At 53.0% G+C, this 19,981-nt stretch overlaps 1 protein-coding gene across 2 annotated transcripts in view; it reads left to right on the top strand.

The window, feature by feature from the left end:
* The first annotated feature begins 2,012 nt into the window (after positions 1 to 2,012).
* The window catches only part of PARVB (parvin beta), a 97,276-nt gene continuing 79,307 nt past the window's right edge, over positions 2,013 to 19,981 (top strand). The window contains exon 1 of one of the 2 annotated variants that reach the window (XM_025456990.3): positions 2,013 to 2,187. In XM_025456990.3, coding sequence (XP_025312775.1) covers positions 2,073 to 2,187 — 115 coding nt within the window. In that variant the 5' untranslated portion in view covers positions 2,013 to 2,072. Of the gene's footprint in view, positions 2,188 to 8,377; positions 8,765 to 19,981 lie in introns of those variants that run through there. The other variant, XM_035721763.2, reaches the window with a different exon arrangement.

Raw genomic sequence — 19,981 nt, 5'->3', positions numbered from 1 at the left:
CGGCACCCCATGTATATGCTTCTCTAGCATAAACCGCCCGTTCTGTGCATCGGCTTCTCAAAGGGGCCAGAGACCCTGCCCTAGAGGACAGCTCCCTCCAGCATCCAGATGGCAGGCACTGTCTAGCCCTGACTGTGCCATGACCCCATGGGGATGTCAATAACTGAGTTCACAACTTTCTGTGTTTTCCCCAGCCTGGTCAGAGGCACCCCCAATCGGGCCTCCGAAGCCTCAGAGACCTCTGGCTTTATACTGTCCCTGACTCTGGCATCCAATTATTTTCCAAACATTGGCATCTGCAGCCCTGCAAGCTCATTCTTGTCTGTCCCTTCTCTCTGCCACTGCCTTGGTCCTTGGAGACCAGGGCTGCCCCATTTCAGGAGTTGCTGAATTAATTGCTCTCTGACCCTGGCTTTTGCTTCCATCCATCCCCTTGCATCAATCTGACAGGTCAGGTCTCCGCTCAAACCTGCTCGGTGGCTTGGGGTTCTTTGAACAGGGCACTGATCTTGTTCCCTCCACCCCAAAGGCACAGGGCACTGATCTTCTTCCCTCCACCCCAAAGGCACAGGGCACTGATCTTGTTCCCTCCACCCCAAAGGCTCAGTCCACACCAGGCCATGTGCCTTTCCTTCTTGTCACTTCGCACCCTGACCACGGTGGGGGTGGGGTGTCTGTCATTACTTAGCATTCTCTCCCCATGTCCCTCCCCTCTGCCTGCTGAGTCTTCTCTGCCTTTACTGAACAGAGGCAGAGGTGACTTTATCTGTGTCCCAGGTCAGATGGCCCTTCCTGGACTAGCCTCCTCTCCCCCAGCTTCCTGGGTCCCTAAGTGCATGACTGTGAGTCCTGTGTCAGTGCAGGTCATATGCTGTCAGGGAGGGCACATCACTGTCCCTGTGGTGTGTGCACTCCCAGAGGGAGGATAGGGCTTGGCACCCACTGCAGGACACAGACCATTGCTGAAGGCACTGAAGGAGTTAGGCTGTGTGGTGGGCACTGAGCAGCCACAAAGGTGGATGGAAAAACAGCCTAGAGCCACACTTGTGACTCAGAGTCTCCTCCCTTCCCAGGGGAGCCCCTGGGATAGCCCCGTCTCAGCCTGATTCCACCCCTTAGCCCTGGTCCCCCAGAAAACAGGGGGGACCTTACCTTAACTCTCCTGACCACTAGTCTGGGCTCCTTCCTCTTATGTCTCTGGGAATCTGTTCACCTCCCTCCTAGGTCACCTTGGTCCTGGAACTGGTGTCCAGGCTCCTGCCTTACTCTTCCATCTACTGTCCTGCTGTCAGCCACAGTCAACCTGGTGGAGCCAAATCGTTTTTGTTTTTTTTTTTTTTTAGATTTTATTTATTCATGTATGAAAGAGAGAGGCAGAGACGTAGGCAGAGGGAGAAGCAGGCTCCCTGTGGAGACTCGATCCCAGGACTGCGGGCGGGATCACGCCCTGAGCTGAAGGCAGGTGGCTCCACCGCTGAGCCACCCAGGGGCCCCTGGTGGAGCCAAATCTGATCACATCATCCTAACTCGAAAATGCTTTCTCTGCTTCCAGCACTTCCAAGGCCCGCCCTGCCCTCCTCTCCCTCCGCCCTGTCCCCTGGTCCCCCTCTTCCCTCTGCCTGAATCCAGGCCAGACCCGTTTCCTGGGCCTTCACATCGCCTCTTGGGGAACTTCTCGAGCTCCCCTAGGAGCCGGTAAGGTGTTCTGCTCGGCCCACGGTGGCTTCCTAAGGGCGGGGACCGTCCTCACGGGGCTCCCCCAGCCCCGGGCCTGGCTCCGGGTAGACGCTCAACAGGTGAACCGACTCCTGGAGCGGATGGTGGCCGCGCAGGGAGCCGGGGTGGGGGGGACCCCGCGGCACGGGGAGCCCAGCGCCTTCACTTCCCGGAGCGCGGCCGCGGCATGGAAGGGGCAGCGCCGACCTCGGGCGGCGGGCGCTGCGGGGCGGGGCGGGGCGGGGCGGGGCGGGGGCGGGGGCGGCGCCGGGGCCCCTCCCCGGGCGGGCGGCGAGGGCGGCGAGGGCGGCTCCCACTCGCGCTGCGCCCGCCGGGTCCCCGCGCGGCCCCCGCTCATGTCCTCCGCGCCCCCGCGCTCGCCCGCCCCGCGGCCCCGCAGGATGAAGAAGGACGAGTCGTTCCTGGGCAAGCTCGGCGGCACGCTGGCGAGGAAGAAGAAGGCCAAGGAGGGTGAGCGCTCCCCGCCCGCCCCGCGCTCCCCGCCCCGCCTCCCCGCCTCCCCGCCGGCCCCGCCCCGCCCGCCGCCTCCCCGGGCCTCTCCGGGCGGCTCCCCGGCGCCCCCGCCCCCCACCACCTCCCGGCCCGGGGCTCCGGCCTCCCCCCCCGCCCGGGCCCCCAGGACCTCCCGGCCCGCGGGGCGCGCCGCCGTGACCTTGGGGAGCGCCCTTGACCCTCGCTCTTCCTCCTCCCGGGACCTGTAAAGCCCGGCGGGGGACATCCTCGGCCCCGCGCCCCTGCCCGGCGGCTTGCAGATGGGCGCGGGCGCGGGCGCGGAGGGCGGACCTGGGTTGCGAGTGGGGGGGCCCGTCCCGCCGAGCAGGGCCCCGCGATCACCGAGCGCCCTTCCAGAGCAGCACCGGCCGCAGGCGCCGAGCTCAGCCGCGACTGGTCCCCGAGCGCGGGGCGCGGGCCGCAAGGCGGGGTCGGGGCTGTGCGGGTGCGGCCCCCAAGGGCCCCAGAGCCCCCTCCCCCTTTGGTGCTTAGGAAAATAATTCTAAAAATCTACCTGCCTCCGCTTACATTTTAAAGTTTTTGTAGAGTTGCCAGGGCTGTTAACTCCCGCAGGCCTGTGCGGCCGCGCTGCAGGCCCAGGTTCCTGAATTTTCCCTTTGTTCTGGCCGGAGATTGCTCCCCTGGGGCAGATCCCCGGTGGGTCTGGGTGAGTTGAGCTCTGGAGGAAAGAGGAGCCAAAGAGGCCGCAGAGGTCAGGCAGGAGGGAGAGACGGCCCTGGGGCTGGCCTCAGGCCCATCTCAGATCCCCAGGAAAGGAAGGACGGGAGACTGATTATCCCCCAGAAGGTCTCCTGGTGTCTCCCCAAGTGTGCATACCCGCAGGGACACTGGACCCCCCTTCCTTTCTCCCTGGGACCTGTGCATGTCTAGGGAAGTGTGTAACACTTTTACCCCTTGGGGTCATGCGTACCCCCACACATTCCCCTTAGGGGTTTTTATGTGTGTGTGTGTGGGGGGGGGGTTGCACTGTTGCATTTCCCATCAGGGATGCTTTTACCAGATTACTTTATTTAGTCCTCTCCCAGTAGGGCCTCATCACCCTTTAGGGGCTTCCAAATATCCCCAAACAAATTGGCCATTCCTCTATCGAGCCTTATGATTTAAGAGCCCAAACTGGCTTGCATTTGTCTCTTATCAAGTCGTACCCCCTAAACGGAGATGATAAATGACGTCACGCTTCTGTGTCATCCCTGCTGCGTTGGTGATGTGTGTCCTCACCTGTAGTGACGTCGCCCTTTGCCAGAAGACATTTCGGGTCCTCTTCATGACTTGGGACGGTTACAGGCATAAATGATACTTCCCTCTCACAATTTGTTCAGCCTCGGAAGAAAAGGTAGCCAGGACTCTTGCTTTCGAGGAACGGGGAGTCCGCTGTGATGGTTAAACAGACCGGAAGCACTATGATACCGTGCGCTCAAAGAACACGTGAAAGTGAGGCCGATGGAGAAGCGCGCAGAGCAGGTCATGCTTGGGTTGAGATCAGAAGGGACCAGGGAAAGAAATCTGCCACAGGATAGCAAGTAAGGGGAATGTTCTGGACTGTTAGGGCTTTTTATGGGGGACATTTACGCCCATGGAATATGAAGAACACACGCCTGAAGTAACAGACTGGTCCCAAAGTGAAATGCTTCTTGCCTTTGCTTTTAGGAGCTAGTGTGTGTCTAGTAAATCAAAGGCCAGTCTGGTCTGATGTCGGTGCACCAAGAATCCCAGTCCAGGGCATCCTGTGGTGAATAGCGTGGACAGGAAAACAGCAGCAGTGCTGTTGGTGATTTTGTGTGTGAGTTAGCTGGCTCCCCTGCCTTGGTTCTCACAGTTCGAGTGCCTGGTACACGTGGAGGTTCCCCCGTACAAACAAAAGGCTGAAAACCCCGTTTGGGCTCAGACGCAGGAATCAAGGGGGCACAAAGCTGGGCTTGGAAGGGCTTAGTGGCTTCCCACTGGTCTTCTGGGAAGTGGGTTGCAGAGATGCAGAGGCTGGATAATGAGATGCTGAATAATTGAGAGCTGTCAGTACTCCAGCAGGCCTGTGGCCTTGGCGGCTTGCTCTCCTGATCTCTGTGCTGTTCCTGCAGCTTGTGAGCTGGGACGGGGCTGGCCCAGACTTTGGGCCCCAGTGGGAAGGCACTCATTTGCCTACCATGGAACCCTCAGGAAGAGGGTGGGTGCTCAGAGATGGTTAGGCACTGCCAGGTGCAGGGGTTTCATTTTCTGGTTTGTTAGAAGTCGGCGGTGAGTTCAGGAGTGTGGGTGGTGGGGAGGCCCCTGTAAGGGAGGGTGTGAAGATTCCGGGAGGTTAGGGATTCTGGGAGCCTGCAGGCACTGGACTCCGCTCCCCCCCCAACCCCGAATCGGCAGAGCTCATGGTTGGGACAAGGCATGGAGGAACTCCGGGTGACAGTCCTGTCATCTTCAGGCGAGATCATTTTAGGAAATGTGTGGCCCCTGGGGGTTGGAGGAAGCGATGCAGGAAGTTCCCCGGGGATGAATTCAGGGCGTGATTAAGGCTGATGTTCTCTGGGAGGGAACCACTTTGTGTCACATGGTGGCCCGGTTTAGGAAACAGAACTATGAGTAACTGTGGACATCGGAAAGTGTGGGAAGAACGCTTGAAAAACCCCACAGCTCCCCATGCAAGGCCCAGAGACTTTCAGGAGCAGCTTTATTAAAAGCTGGCTTGGTTGCACTGGAGCTGGGCAGAGCGGGCGTGGAGGGCAGAGTCCCCTCGCCAGGTCCCCCGGGTCCCCCAGGTCCCCCCTCAGGACCACAGATGGAAGCCTCAGAGGTGCAGCGGGCCGGGGGCCACCCCAGGGGCCGCAGCTGCCATGCGAAGTCCCGAGAGGTGTGCAGCCGGCTCTGGGGAGCCAGGGTGGCCCTGGATGGAAGGGGCCCCGTGGAGGGCCCCCTCCCGACCCCCGTCCTGCTCTGAGGACCTGCCCTCATCACAGACCCCAGCCACCAGAGCCGAATCTGGAGGCTCTTTCTGTCCCTTCTTTCTGAGCAAAGAAAGCATGTAGGAAGTTCCTCTTCTGTGTGTGTGTGTGTGTACGTGTGTGTACGTGTGTTTCGTAAATGTACTTTGTTAGAGCCGTCTTAGGTTCCCTTCCCTGCCCCCTTAACGACACGCAGCATCTTTTCATGTGCTTATGTGCCATCTGTACGTCCCCTTTGGTGAGGTGTCTGTTCAGATCTTTGGCTCATCTTGAATCAAGTTGTTTGATTTCTTAGTGTTGGATTTTAAGAAATCTGTGTACTTTAGATGCAGATCCTTTCTCAGATGAGCCTTCTGTGGGGTCCCTTGTCCCAGTCGGTGGCTCGTCCTCTGCTTCTCTCCTGGAGCATCTCCCAAGTGTCGGCCTCAGAAGCATCGATCAATGACAAGATAGCGATGGAGCCTGCCCTGGGGATCGAAATCTCAAGGGATCACGAGGTGGCTGCGAGCTTGAAGGTTGAGAGTATTACGTTTCTTTTCTTTCAGTAACTTGCAGGAGAGGATCTCTACACCACCTTTGTTAACCTCGGTGATCCCCTCGGCTTTTGCGGAGCGATCAGCTGTGTTGATGCTGCGTAGACCCCAGCACAGCCCACGTAAACGCTGCTCTGTAATAGTAGTCCCTAATGTAATAATACCTGGACCGAGATGCTCTGTAATTTAGCCCTGCGAGGTAGGAATTTTTACCTACATGCAAGGTCTATGCAGGGTGGAATTTCCCCCTCATTTTCAAGTTGAGAAAACACAGCCTTACCCAGTAGCCGCCTCATGGGTTTAAACCAGTGGTTCTCACCTGGTTAGGTGTATGAGTGGCTGGTGGTTGTGCCCCCAGGGGACATGGCGGTGTCTGGGGACATGTTGTGTGGTCACGACTGGAGGTAAGGGTGCTCCTGGCATCTGGTGGGTTCGGGGCCAGGAATGCTATGAGCATCCCCCAACACAGCTTGTGTTGTCACAACACACAACAGTGAATTATTGGCCCCAGGTGTCCCATAAGAGTGCCCAGGGGGACACTTCCTGGGGTGTCTCAAGAACTTCAAGTAGCCTGAAGTGGTGACAAAGCTACTCCAGGCCCTCAGCCCCAGGAGTCCAGAAGTGCCCAGAGCCCCACTGTGAACCTCCCTGGCCTGGGGCTCAGCATCTGGGGCTCTCTGTTCAGTTTCTTAAAGGGGAGAATCTGGGATCACACGCTGGGTCCTGGGGACCAGTCATAGCCTCTGGGGGAGCGGGGTCCTGGCGGGGGGCAGAATGCCAGAGTGGGGAGATGTGTGAGAGCTGCTACCTAGAAGAAATGAATTTTCAAATTTCCTGAAAGCTCAGAGGGATGCAGCCGGGTTCTCCCCAGAAGCGGGAGGTGAAGGCTGTTCCTCTCTCCCGGGACGCAGAAGGAGGAGATGCCCCTGACTTCAGGCCTAAGGTCACAGGTAAAGGAGTCTTTTCCTGTGCTCATCTGGCCAGCAGGGAGCTGTCGGTGGGCATGGTGGCCCCGGGCCTGTCCTCGGAGCTGGCGACCGTGACCTGTGGGAGACACACAACCTGGACATGGTTCTGGGTTCCGGCTGGAGGAAGTGGTCCCCTGGTTGCACATAAAGGAGAGCTGGGGATTTGCCAGAGGAGAGTGTTCAGTACGGGGCTTCCCGCCGGGCGCCCTGGAGGAGACCCCAGCGAGTTCCTTTTGAGGAAGTGCAGGCAGTTCACGGTGGCTGGGCTGTGGTGTGGCCTGCCGGTCATGCCATGACCGTTGTTACTTGAGAAGGTCTGGAGGCCTCTGTGGGTGCAGTGGGCGGGCGGGCATCCAGGTGCAGGTGCAGGCGCAGGCTGGCTTCCCCTAGGCAGTCAGTGGGTCCAGAAGAAGCTAGATTCCCAGCTGCATTCCGGGGACCATGAGGCAGGAGCAGCTACAGGAGTAATGGCCCTCCCCTCTAAGAATGAAGACATTCTGCATGAGAACAGATTAGATGACACCTGCCTTCCCTGCCCAGGCCCCAGCTCCCACGAGTGCGGGCAGACGTGCAGGGCTGACACACTGGGATAAGTGGTAGTTTGCAGCTGGTTCATTCAGGACATTTTGCAAACTTTGAAGTGACTTCTATGTGCTGGTTTTTTTGTTTTGTTTTTTTAAGATTTTATTTATTTATTCTTGAGAGACACAGAGACAGAGAGAGGCAGAGACACAGGCAGAGGGAGAAGCAGGCTCCATGCAGGGAGCCCGATGCGGGACTCCATCCCAGGACCCCGGGATCACACCCTGAGCCGAAGGTAGACACTCCACCACTGAGCCACCCAAGTGCCCCATACATGCTGTTTTATAGCAGATCTCAACAGCCCTCCGATTTACCTTTTAAAAATAAAACTGGAATAGTGTCTTTGTGGCAGCATACAGGAAAAGGATCTGTCCTGAGTTTGGTCTCTTTGGCCGGGGAAGTAGGACTCTTGGAATTCTTTGCATTTCCGGGCGCACACGTGATCACTTTGGTGCTCTATAGGATGCTTAGAACATTAAGTGCAGGTCATGTTTGAGGTCAGCTGGCCTCTTAACCTCGAGAAGGGAAAGAGTGGCTGGTAAGACCATGGAAGGACATAAGTAGGTGAGGACCAGGGCCACATACAGTGTGGGTTCTAGAACGGTCTCTTATAAGAGAAGCCAGTGGAGGTCCTGTTGGGATCCATCAGGCCTGTGAGGTTCTCTGCAGAACCTGCCATGGTGGAGACAGGCAGTTCCACATCCCTTTCTCCAGATCCAAATGCCTCTTCTTTGAGGTGCTTCTGTCGGTGGGAGCAGCTGGTAGTCGGGGAGTAAATGCGCTGTCAGGTCAGCTGTGTCTCCGCTCGGCTCCTGGATTGTAACATCTCTGGGGAGGTGGGGTTGGAAATCACTGGAAACCACTGTTCTGTTTTTCCTTTCTCTGGCCAAGAGGAAGCGACTTTCAGGGGAGCTTTTGGTGTGGCTTTGTGAAATTTCCTTTGATTATTATCCTGATCACAATCTTCAAATCCAGCATTTCTCCTTGTTCCACTGTTGCTGGGTAGGGAGGGGGCGGGGGGGGCGGCATTTACAGGAGAAACACACGTAGGCACCTCAACGCGTGCCACACTGGGCTTTTTGTCTCGGTGGCCCACTCAGATCTCTTGGGATCTTTGCTTCTGTAAGAAAGAGAAACTGATCCCGGGCCCAGAGCAATGACTTTCTTGTTCCCTACCTTTCTGTCCTGAGGCCTCTTTAGGAACGGCTAAGCCCCGTGTAGTTCCAGCATCTCGGCCATCCCTGCACGGGCCCAGCAGAGTCAGGGCGCCCTGGCAGCCCCACACTCATTAGACGAGCTCTGCTTTGAATTCCCGTCTCAACTCCTTGGAATTAATATTTATCACACATCTGGAACTTGCTCACCATCACACTCCCTGTCCGGTCGTCAGAATAATGAAGGGATCTTTCTAGGGCCTAGCTGGCTAAGTGCTTGCTGTGAGCGGTTTTTAAGTGCTCCGAGTCATCGATCTTCGGCTGCTGCGGTTGGCAAAGGGCAGGTAACTTTACCTAAGGATTTTCTTGTGTTCAGATGGGCGGTGCCGTCGCATAAAAGGTGGGCCTGAAGGAAGCAGTTTTCCCTTGGCATTAGCCGTACGCTTTTCAGGCTTCAGGTGCGGGATTGCTTTGCTTCCCCGTGAGCGTGTTTGCTGTTTACTGTATGACATCGAGGCCGAACAGCAGATCAGTGCGTTTAAGGGCACGTTCCGAGCACGTGTTGGCACTGCCGTGTTAATCTGCTCGTCGGTACTAATTGCTGTTGCGGTAAAGAGAGCGCAATGCGGGACGCACTCCCTTCGAGAAGTTTTGGGCAGCTTTTGCATCACTGAGATACTTGTTAGTGACGTACTCAAAGGAGAGACCGCTTTCTGTCATTAGATTAGAGAGGGAGACAAGCGTGAGAGACTCCTAACTGGGAAACAAACAAGGGGCAGTGGAAGCGGAGGTGGGCAGGGGTGGGGTGACTGGGTGACGGGTGCTGAGGGGGGCACTTGACAGGATGAGCACTGGGTGTTCTATATGTTGGCAAATCGAACTCCAATGAAATATATATGTACACATATTTATTTTACATGTATATAAACATAAATATTTTTACACATGTAAATATATACATGTATACTTTATGTAAAATATGTATGTATATATTTAAATATGTATATATATTTACAAATATATGTATATATATTTTACATATATGTGTATATATATATGTATAAAACAAAAAAAAGAAGAAAGGGATGAGTGGTGGGGCTCACGGCACCTGGGAGTCCTGCATTAGGGGAATCCTTTCTTTTTCTACCTGCCTGGAGCATTGGGACTGCAGGAACTCCTCGGGGGCTCCAGGGGCCCTCTCTTCCTCCGTCCTGAGGTGGGGAAGTGCAGGGGTGCTAACACTGTGGGTTTCCCAGCTGGTTGGCCCTCGCCCTCGCCCAGGAAGGCAGTGTGTTTCCGTGGGAGGCTGTGGGCGGGTGACAGAGCCAGGTCCCGGCTCGCGTCCCCGTCCCCGCCGCTCGGTCTGCTGCCTCACCCCGAGCCTCCTTCCCGATGGGGCTCACGCAGAGCCTGGTGGCACTTGCCCTTAGGCGGTGTGAGCATAACTGCCTTGAAGGAGGCGAAGCCTCGTCAGCAGTCGGGGGAGTGCTAAGTAAGTGTGTGTTAGTGGCGAGGTTGGCAAGTGAGGGCATTGACGTGGACACCGGAGCCGGAGGGTTGGTGGCAGAGCAGAGGTGGCAGGGCGGCTTCCCCTTGGGAGCAGACTCAGCTGAGTTTGTGAGGACTGCCTGCGCCTGTGTTAAGAAGGATTCTGAGGCTGTGTCTGGGCTCAGGGTGGGAGATAATACGATCCTGCTGGACTAACCAGTCAGGCTGGGGCGAATGGGAGGGCTGAGTGTTTAGTGACTGTCAGCCCCAAACAAGCCCCTTCTCAGGCTGGTCCTCTATCATTTCCACAGCTCTGGCTTCTTTGCTTTTTGCTTTGCTTTGCTTTCTCTCTTTCTTTCTTTCTTTCTTTCTTCCTTTCTTCCTTTCTTTCTTTCTTTCTTTCTTTCTTTCTTTCTTTCTTTCTTTCTTTCTTTCTTTCTTTCTTTCTCTTCTTTCTTTCTTTCTTTCTTCCTTTCTTCCTTTCTTTCTTCTTTCTTCTTTCTTTCTTTTCCTCCCTCCCTCCCTCCCCTTTTTAAAGATTTTATTTATTTGAGAGAGAGAGAGGGTGAGTGAGAGTGAGAGAGAGAAAGCATGAACAGCGTGTAGGGGCAGAGGGTGTAGCAGGCTCTTCACTGAGAAGGGAGCCCAACTCCGGGCTCCGTCTCAGAACCTCAGGATGGTGACCTGAGCCGAAGGCAGACGCTATCATCGACCGAGCCACCCAGGTGCCCCTGGCTTCTTCCTTCCCGTTATGTTCCACAAAGTGGCTAGCTGGCTGTTGGTAACCAAGTTACAGAAATCCTTTTAAAATATGCACTTGAGGGATGCTGGCCTTCTACTTCTGGCCCGGTGTGACCAGGAAACACGGTGATTATGCAGCTGAGGTGTACACTGCAGAGAAACGGCAAGTTCCTCGCGTGTGTCTGAGTCGGATGCTGCGTCCCTGGGGAGGGAGGCCAGCTCGGCATCAGGAGGGATACTCGTCCACCTTAGTGCTCTGATGCTTCCTCGCCAGCTTAAAGCATTAGAACGGTTGGCAAAAAAAAAAAAAAAAGAATGGTTAGCAGACTGTAAGCAGTTTTATGCTTTCATGTTAGCAGTGGAAAGTGAGCTCATTTGAGTTGAGGCATTTTGAAAATGTCTGTCCTTCGTCTGGGTCTTTGAACCTTTCCTTCTTAGCCAACAGAATGGGTCACGAATGTTGGTTTGCCCCAAGGAAGGCCATCTTAATAGTGTAGCCTGTTTAAAAAAAGTTATGCATGTTCATACTTTGATATGAAGAATGATAATTCTGAAGGATCTAGGCTTTGCTCCCATGGTAAGTTACTAAGTTAAGGAGGGAGGGATCCCTGGGTGGCTCAGCCTTTGGCCCAGGGCGTGGTCCTGGAGTCCCGGGGTCAAGTCCCTCGTCGGGCTCCCTGCGTGGAGCCTGGTTCTCCCTCTGCCCGTGTCTCTGACTCTCTCTCTCTCTCTCTTTCTCTCTCTCTCTCCCTGATGAATAAATAAATAAAAATCTTAAAAAAAAAAGTTAAGGAGGGAGCAGACGCTCCCTAACTCGTGGGGCGCACTCAGAGCTTGCTTGCATCCAGCCCTCCCAGAAGCAGCTGTGGGGTTCAGGGGAACCGTGGGGTGGCCGTCCGCCAGAACCCGGCAGGTGCCGCACTGTGTGTGAATAGAGCATCCTCGCCGCAGGCTGGGGAGAGGGGAACGCTGTGCTGGTGGTGGTGTTCGTAACTCGTTGGTACAGGTGGAGTTTATTTGTTTATTTTTTTTTAAGATTTTATTTATTTACTCATGATAGACATAGAGAGAGGGAGAGAGGCAGAGACACAGGCAGAGGGAGAAGCAGGCTCCATGCAGGGAGCTCGACGCGGAACTCGATCTCGGGTCTCCAGGATCACACCCTGGGCCAAAGGCAGGTGCCGACCCACTGAGCCGCCCCGGGATCCCCGGTACAGGTGGAATTTAAAGGAACTCTTTCCCAAAGCTTAATTGGAAGTGTCTTCATCTCTCTCTTTTGTTTCCTGTTTTGAAAATTAATACTGTGTTTCAAAGTGAGAACGTACCCATCCTTGATAGCGAGCGATCGAAGATCATCAGAGAGGAAGTGAAGGAAAATATTGAAAGGAGAAGAAGCCAGAATGGAGTCTCCAGCAGCCGGACTCATGGCTAAGCCATGTGGGGCCCTCGAGACGTCCCGGGCTCGGCGCTGCACACTACGTGCACTCCCTTACCTCGTGCTCGCACAAAGCGGGGAAGTGGGTGCTGGGTGTTTATTCCCATTTTGCAGATGAGCAGACAGGGTGCAGAAGGAAGTGAGGTCAGGTTCCTTGCAGAGGTCACGCCTCCGGCCGGCAGCCTCACTTGTAAGTATACCAGCCTTGCACACGCAGGAGGTGATTCACCTGCAAGTGATCCTCCCAGTTGGCTCCCGTCAAGCAGGAAAGCCGATTTCTTCTCTGGCAGTTGGGATGCTCTCAGCCACGGTGGCAGAAAGGTGCTTCGGAGCAGGCAAATGAGGTCCATTCTGTGCTGAATGGACTTGTTGGCATTTGCAGAAGGAGGACAGACCCTGGGCGGTGGCTACAGTCCAGAACCCCGCTGACTCTGAGTCTCTCGGTGTCGCCTGCCCAGCCATCGGCCAGCACCCCCTCCCCCCGATCTTCCTTGGCTGCCCCCTGCCCCAGAGCCATTTGCCCTTTGGCTTCATGGGTGCCTCCAGTGGGTGGGGGCCCCTCTCTGCCCCCTGGGAGCACCACATTATGCACGTACCTGCTGGCCTTGTTGACTCAGTGCCAGTGTCCTCACTGGCCTGAGTCCTGGGCTTCCTGTGTCCTCTTGGAAGGCAATGATACGAAGTGATCTTCAGCCACGTAAAGCGGTTTTTGTGTTTGCTGAGTAAGCAGGAAGCATCTGTGTGGCAGTTAGGGCTGTGGATCTTGGGGCCCAATGTCCCAGGTTTGAACTGATTCTGCTGTGCTGTGAAGCTTTGACCTTGGGGAAGGTACTTCCCTGCCCTGTGCCTCGGTTTCCTCTTCTATAAAGAGTACTTAACCCTAGGGTTATGGGGAAATTGTGGTTATTAAATGCAATCTCATTTAAACTGGGCCCAGTCAAGCCACAGAGTGGGAGAAAATATTATGGGGATTCTGGTACTGGTTCCACTCTATGGACACCAGCTATGGCTCCGATGTTAATTCTGACGTGGGGTTCCTCCCACCTGCCCACTAGGCAGTTCTCTGACACCAGCTGGGGGCCCTATGATTCAGCTCAATCCTGACACTGTTCATCTGGAGACAGTGTTGTTGGGCCCCACAGGTTGTAGGGGCCCAGTCCTACAAGACTTGGCCGCCAGCCTTCAGACACCAGTTGCAAGTCCGTGTCCTCACCTGTGCTTCTGAGTGACGGTTATAAGTCACAGGTTCCCGTGACCCCCTCCTTGGATTCCATGAATTAATTTGCTAGCGAGGCTCACAGAGTTCACAGAAACATTTCACTCGACAGATCGCAGCTTGTATGCACGGGTGCACTCAGGAGCAGCCTCACGGAAGAGACGCAGAGGGGGTGGTGTGGGGCAGGAGTGCCACTCTCCTGCACCTGCTCATGTTCACCAGCCCGGGTACTCTCTGAACCCATCCTCTTGGGTTTCCATGGAGGCTTCTTTACATAGGCACGATGGATTAAGTCATTTTCCACTGGTGATTGAACTCAATCTGTAACCCCAGAGGTGGGGGGGTTGGCTGGAAGTGGGGTGAAGAGTTCCAATTCTCTAGGCCCGTGGCAACCAGCCTTTTCCTTTTTTTTTTTTTTTTTTTTTTTTTTTTTTTTTTTTAAATTTTTATTTATTTATGATAGTCACACAGAGAGAGAGAGAGGCAGAGACACAGGCAGAGGGAGAAGCAGGCTCCATGCACCGGGAGCCCGATGTGGGATTCGATCCCGGGTCTCCAGGATCCCGCCCTGGGCCAAAGACAGGCGCTAAACCGCTGCACCACCCAGGGTTCCCAACCAGCCTTTTCCTAATGTGACTCTTTCTCATCACTTAGGAAATTATTAGAGTTTTAGGAACTCTGGGCCAGGAACTGGGGTGAAAGCCAAATATATGTGTTTCTTTACAAGATTTTATTTATTTATTTATTCATTCATTCATTTTTAAAGATTTTATTTATTTATTCATGAGAGACACAGAGAGAGAGAGGCAGAGACACAGGCAGAGGGAGAAGCAGGCTCCACGCAGGGTGCCTGATGTGGGACTTGATCCTGGGACTCGAGGATCACGCCCTGGACTGAAGGCAGGTGCTAAACCACTGAGCCACCCAGCCGTCCCAAAGATTTTATCTATTTATTCATGAGAGACACAGAGGCAGAGACACAGGCAGAGGGAGAAGCAGGCTCCCTGCAGGGAGCCTGATGCGGGACTGGATCCCTGCCCTGAGCCAAAAGCAGACGCTTAAGCACTGAGCCACCCAGGCATCCCTATATATATGTTTCTTATTGTAACTTGCAATTATCACAATTCCCAAAACACATATCTGATAAAGGACTGGCATCTAGGATATGTAAGGAACTCCCACAACTTGATGATAAGAAAATGAAAGAAATGCAATAAAAGAATAGATAAAAGGTTTGAACAGATGTTCCACCAGAGATGGACAAATGGCCAATATGCATTTAGAAAAGCGTTATTAGTCATCCAGGAAATGAACCACAGATGAGAACCTGATATACTCCACAACCACCAGAACAGCTGCAATGGTCACCCAGGCCTTGGTGGGGATGTGGAGCAGCTGGAGCTCTCACTCCTTCCAGGGCCGGTAGGGTGGTGCAAACTTAGGAAGTGAGCATGGTCGTCTCTTTAGAAAGTAAACATATATCCACCCCCATGACTAAGCAATTCCAATCTGAGATATTGACTCAAGAAATGGAAGTCAGGTGACGCCTGGGTGGCTCAGCCGTTAAGCGTCTGCCTTTGGCCCAGGGCGTGATCCCGGAGTGCTGGGATCCAGTTCTACATTGGGATCCCTGCATGGAGCCTGCTTCTCCCTCTGCCTGTGTTTCTGCCTCTCTCTCTCTCTCTCTCTATATATATATATATATATATATCTCGTGAATAAATAAAATCTTAAAAAAAAAAAGAAATGGAAGTCGGTGTCCATAAGAAGGTCTGTAGAAGAATGTTCATAGCTTTATTCATAATAGCTAAAACCTGGAAGCAGCTCTGGTGTCCATCAGTAGGAGCAAGGTGGGATGGGTGGCGGGTGGGGGCGGATATTCATATGGCAGACTACTGAGCTGATGAGAAGGGATGAAGTACAGTATGAATTCATTGCAACGACACAGTGACCCTCAAAACGCTATGCCTATGGAAAAAAGCCAGGCCCAAAAGAGTATGGTGGTGCCAGTTCTGTGAAGTTCTCCAGTGGATGAAACGAAGTGATGGTGGTTGTTTCTGGGGTGGGGATAGGGCTTGACTGGGGAGGAGCAGGAGAGAATTTTCTCCTTGAATATGAAAATGTCCTCCATCTGGATGGGGGTTTGAGATACACAGGTGCAAGCATTTGTCAACCCTCACTGGATATGCACTTAAGAGTGTGCATTCCATTGTATGCGTATTTTGTTTTATTTTTTATTTTTTTAAGATTTTTATTATTTATTCATGAGAGACACACACAGAGAGGCAGAGACACAGGCAGAGGGAGAAGCAGGCTCCATGTGGGGAGCCTGCTGTGGGACTCGATCTCAGGACCCCTGATCATGACCTGAGCCTAACGCAGGCCCTCAACCACTGAGCCATTCGGGTGTCCTGCATTGTATGCATATTTTAACTCAAAAGAAAAAAAGAACTGGAAATAAAGACTGAACATCAGTTAGTGATACTTAGGGGGAATGTATCCCCCTCTGCAACTTTGAAATGCATAGAAAAGGTGTTGTGGTAGGTCGATTAATGGCCCCCAGAGATGTCCGCATCCTGGTACCTGGAGCCTGTGACTCTATCTTGTTACATGGTAAAAGGGACTTTGCATATGGGATTAAGGATTTTGAGATGGGGGACATTCTCCTAGATTGTCCAGGTAGATACAAGGTCCTTCTAAGAGTGAGGTAGGAGAGTCAGTTAAGAGAAAGAGATGTGTCCATGGAGTGATGTGGGGCCGAAAGCCAAGGAGTGTGGGCACCTCTAGAAGCTGTAAAGCAAAGAAACAGATTCTTCTTACACCCTCCAGATGGAACACAGCCCTGCCGACACCTTGATTCTAGCCAGTGAAACCCATTTTGGACCTCTGACCCCCATAACTATAAGATACTACATTTGTGTTGGCTTATTTAAGACACCTAAAGTTGTAGTATCTTGGTAGGGCAGCCGTGGGAAAGGCATACAGGTGGATCGCTGGATGGATAGAGGGGTGGACGGATACATAATGAAACACTTAGAGCAAAGTGTTAGTGTAGACTCCAGGCAGTGGATGCTTAGTGTCAAGTTCTTTACGTGTTTAGTGTCAAGTTCTTTAAGTGTTTCTGTGTTTGAAAAAATAATACAACATTTTGGGGGAATTGCCTGGGCCACGCACGTAGGAAGCCCTCTGTTAGGGTATTAGTTATAATTTTTTATTTTTTTATTTTTATTTTTTATTTTTATTTTTTAAATTTAATTTATTTTTATTTTTATTTTTATTTTTTTGGTATTAGCTATCATTATGACCTCTACCACCACCACCACCCCAACTCCCCACTTTGCACATCACAGACACATGCAGGAAGAGAAGACCAGGGACCAGCTGGTGGCAAAAGGGAAGAAATAACAAAATAGAATGAGACCATCATGATATATTTGGGGAGGTGCTTCCATTCAAGAACGCTTAGGAAACAAGAACTTAAGTGAAGGGCTGGGAGCTCAGGAGGGAAGCTCATCCCCTAAATCAGTTGTAATTTCTGTCCTGTTGCCTAATCAGGTGTAGGCTGCAGGCATTTGCAGCCACGGGATGGAAGACACGGTGCCCCAGGAGCTGTCATCTTCAAGCATCCTGCTGCTGCTTCTGATAATGTCTGCACTGTGTTAGGGGAAGAGAGTGTTTTAGTTAAGTCTAACTAGAAAACATATTATTAGTATAATGAGATTTTAATGATTTGAAATTTTGTTGAAGCAGCACGCAGAATTTCAATCTTATTGTGTGCAGCTGGGCTTTGCTTTTATTTTATTTTTTGCTTGGGCCTCATTGAACGTTTCTACAATTATTATTTAGATTTTCTTTCTTAGAGCCCCGCTTTTAGGCTGCTCCTAATGTTCTTGTTTAGCAGATCCTTTGGAAAGAAAAAAGAAAGAAAGGGATATATATCCTTTTTGTGCACACTTAGCTGGCTTATATCAGATTTGGGTGTGAGTGCTGTCCCTGAAGGAGATCTATATGTGTTTTTTTTTTTAAGGTTTATGTTGATGCTTTGCTCACTATTCAAAATTGCCACGAAGAGAGAACAACCCAAATGCCCTTGAACAGATGAATGGATAAACACAATGTGGTGTATCCATACAATGGAATACTATTCGGTGGTAAAAAGGAATGAAGGATGGATTGGGTCAGAACATGGATCAACCCTGAAAATAGGATGCTCAGTGAAAGAAGCCAGACACAAAAGGCCACACGTTGTGCGAATCCATAGTTAGGAAATGGAAAGAATAGGCAAATCCACAAAGTAGTAGATTAGTGTTTGCAGCAGGCTTGGGGGGATGGAGAGTGTCTGCTAATGGGGCACCAGGTTTCTCTCTGGGGTGATGAAGATGTTCCTAAATTCATTGTGGTGATGGCTGCACAACCGGTGAATATCCTAAAACTCCTCGAATCACACCCTTGACAAAGGCAGATTGCATGGAATGTGAATTGTCTGTCAAGCAGTTAGGAAAAATAGTGCTCAGCTGGGCTTGGAGCCTGAGCTCATCAGTGTCTCTCTGGCCCTACATCGGGTCCCTGCATTATTTCCAAGGTGGGGTCCTTAACCCGGGTGAGGATGAGCCCTGGGGACGGACATGGATTGGTGGAGCCTTCCTCCTCCTCATCCTGTCCAGTCCCTGCCCTGGTGGCAGCTGTCCCCTATGAGCGGCTGGTGCTTGCTCAGATGGCCTCTTCCTGTCACCACTCTGATGCTTTGGGGGCAGGTATCTTGCTGTCCTCGTTGAGAAAGTGAGCATGGGGACCCCCAGCAATTGTGTGTGCATTTTTTCCTGACCTTGTGTGCCTGGGAGGGAGACTTTAATGAGGTTCTTTCTTACGGGGCCAACAAATGTTCCAGAAGCTCTGAGCTGAGACAGCGCCTGTTAAACTCTTGACTTTGGCCCACGGTAAGAAATGCATTTTACACAGAAACGCCAGTCCAAACCTACATTTATTCACATCTGTGAAATCATATCCTCCTGTAAGTGAAGCACATCGACCTTTCCTACTCGATTCTGTTTCATTTCATTAGAGCAATGTGCCGGTCACACCAAGCGGATTTTACGACTCTGTGGGTCAAGATGATGGTTTCATTCACTGTGTTGCTCTGAGAGATGCAGGGAGGGAATGAGTCCATGGATGTTAAGGGTCCCAAGGAATTTGAGGACCATTATCGTTGAGTCTGGCGTCGGGTGCTCCGGCCTGGTGGCTCACACTCTCATTTGTTCCTTCTCGTTCATTATCCTTCAGCTTCCCAGGTAGGGCAAGACATCCTTGCGTTGGAGCTCCCACAGCACAGGGGCGGGCAGGGGACAGGGTGGCCCTGCCCGATGTGGCCCAGCGCCCCGGTCGCTGGTGGGTGGGCAAGACCCTCCCTCGGGGTTCCCCTCGCTCTTGCTGTCCGCTGTTTCTTCCCTGAGATCTTGGCCCATTTGTTGAAAATCAGTTGACCTGCTGGCCGGTCTCTTCTGTTGCCTTGGTCTGTTGTCTGTCCCATCCTGGCACCAACTGTGCTGCCTGCATTACCGTGGCTCTGTAGGAGATTTCTCCCACTTTGTCCTTTTTTGACAGCGTGGTTTTAACTGGCTGGAGTCTCTTGAGATCCCGTAGGAATTTAAGGATGGGTTTTCCTCTTTCTATAAAAGTTACCATGGGGATTGCATAGAATTTGGAGATCACCTTGGGGAGTAGTGGCACTTTAACAATATTAAGCTTTCCAATCCCTGAACTCAGACGTCTGTCCGTTTATTTAGTCTTCTTTAAGCTGCTTTAGCAGTGTTTTGTAGGTTTTTGTGTGTATGTGTGCAGGGCTTTTGGCCTCCTTGGTTAGATTTATCCCTGGGTAGTTTATACCTTTGGATGCTATTGTACATGGACGCTTTCCATGCCCGGAATTAATCGAGCGTGCGGCCCAGCAGCCTGGTTCCTGGCTGGCTGGCAGGGGCCCTCTCAGTTGCCCGCTTGCTGGTTCTTGTCACTGTGCCTGGCTGGCGTCTCACTTTGAACCAGAGGGGAGGTGGTACCCCTGCTGATGGGGGCGGGGAGGGCCCTGGCGCGGGATGAACTCCTGGCCCTGGAGGTGGATGAAGCTGGCCGGTTCTCAGGTGTCCACCTGGAAAGCCTGATAGAGGCCACGGCCGGTGTGGATGACCATCATTCAGTGGCAAAGCCGGCTGTCTTTATTACAGGTTATCTCCCCTATGCAGCAGCCCCTGGATCCACCTGATTAAGGGAGGTGCACAGGGTGCCCCTTGCACTGCCGGCATCTGCGGAGCAGTGAGTTAACCACAGAAGGCTCTGCAGGGTCCTGGGGAAGGTCACGGGCGGGCGGGGGAGGGGTGTCCCGTGGGCGATGTGGAGGGTGCATCTGGGGGCTTGGAGGCTGAGGCCAGAGTCTGCTGACCGGAGCCTTAGGGCCCTTATCAGTGAGGGTGGGAACAGCAGCTTGACCTCTGATGGTTCTGAGGATTAAGTGAGGAAAGGCTGAACACAGAGCCCAGCGGTAGGGAGGCTGAGGCCCCAGTGTCTCGCCTTCCTCCTCAGTGGCGAGCACTTCCTTGGAACCACACGGCCCCGAGTGCTGTGTGCTGTGGACGCCGTTGTGACCCATTTTACAGATGGGGAACCCCAAGGACGGAGAGGAGAGTGCTC

This window comes from Canis lupus, chromosome 10, assembly GCF_003254725.2.
Source record: "Canis lupus dingo isolate Sandy chromosome 10, ASM325472v2, whole genome shotgun sequence".
Lineage (NCBI taxonomy): Eukaryota > Metazoa > Chordata > Mammalia > Carnivora > Canidae > Canis > Canis lupus.
The sequence above is the reverse complement of the archived record's forward strand: the minus strand, read 5'-3'. Positions and strand labels throughout refer to the sequence as shown.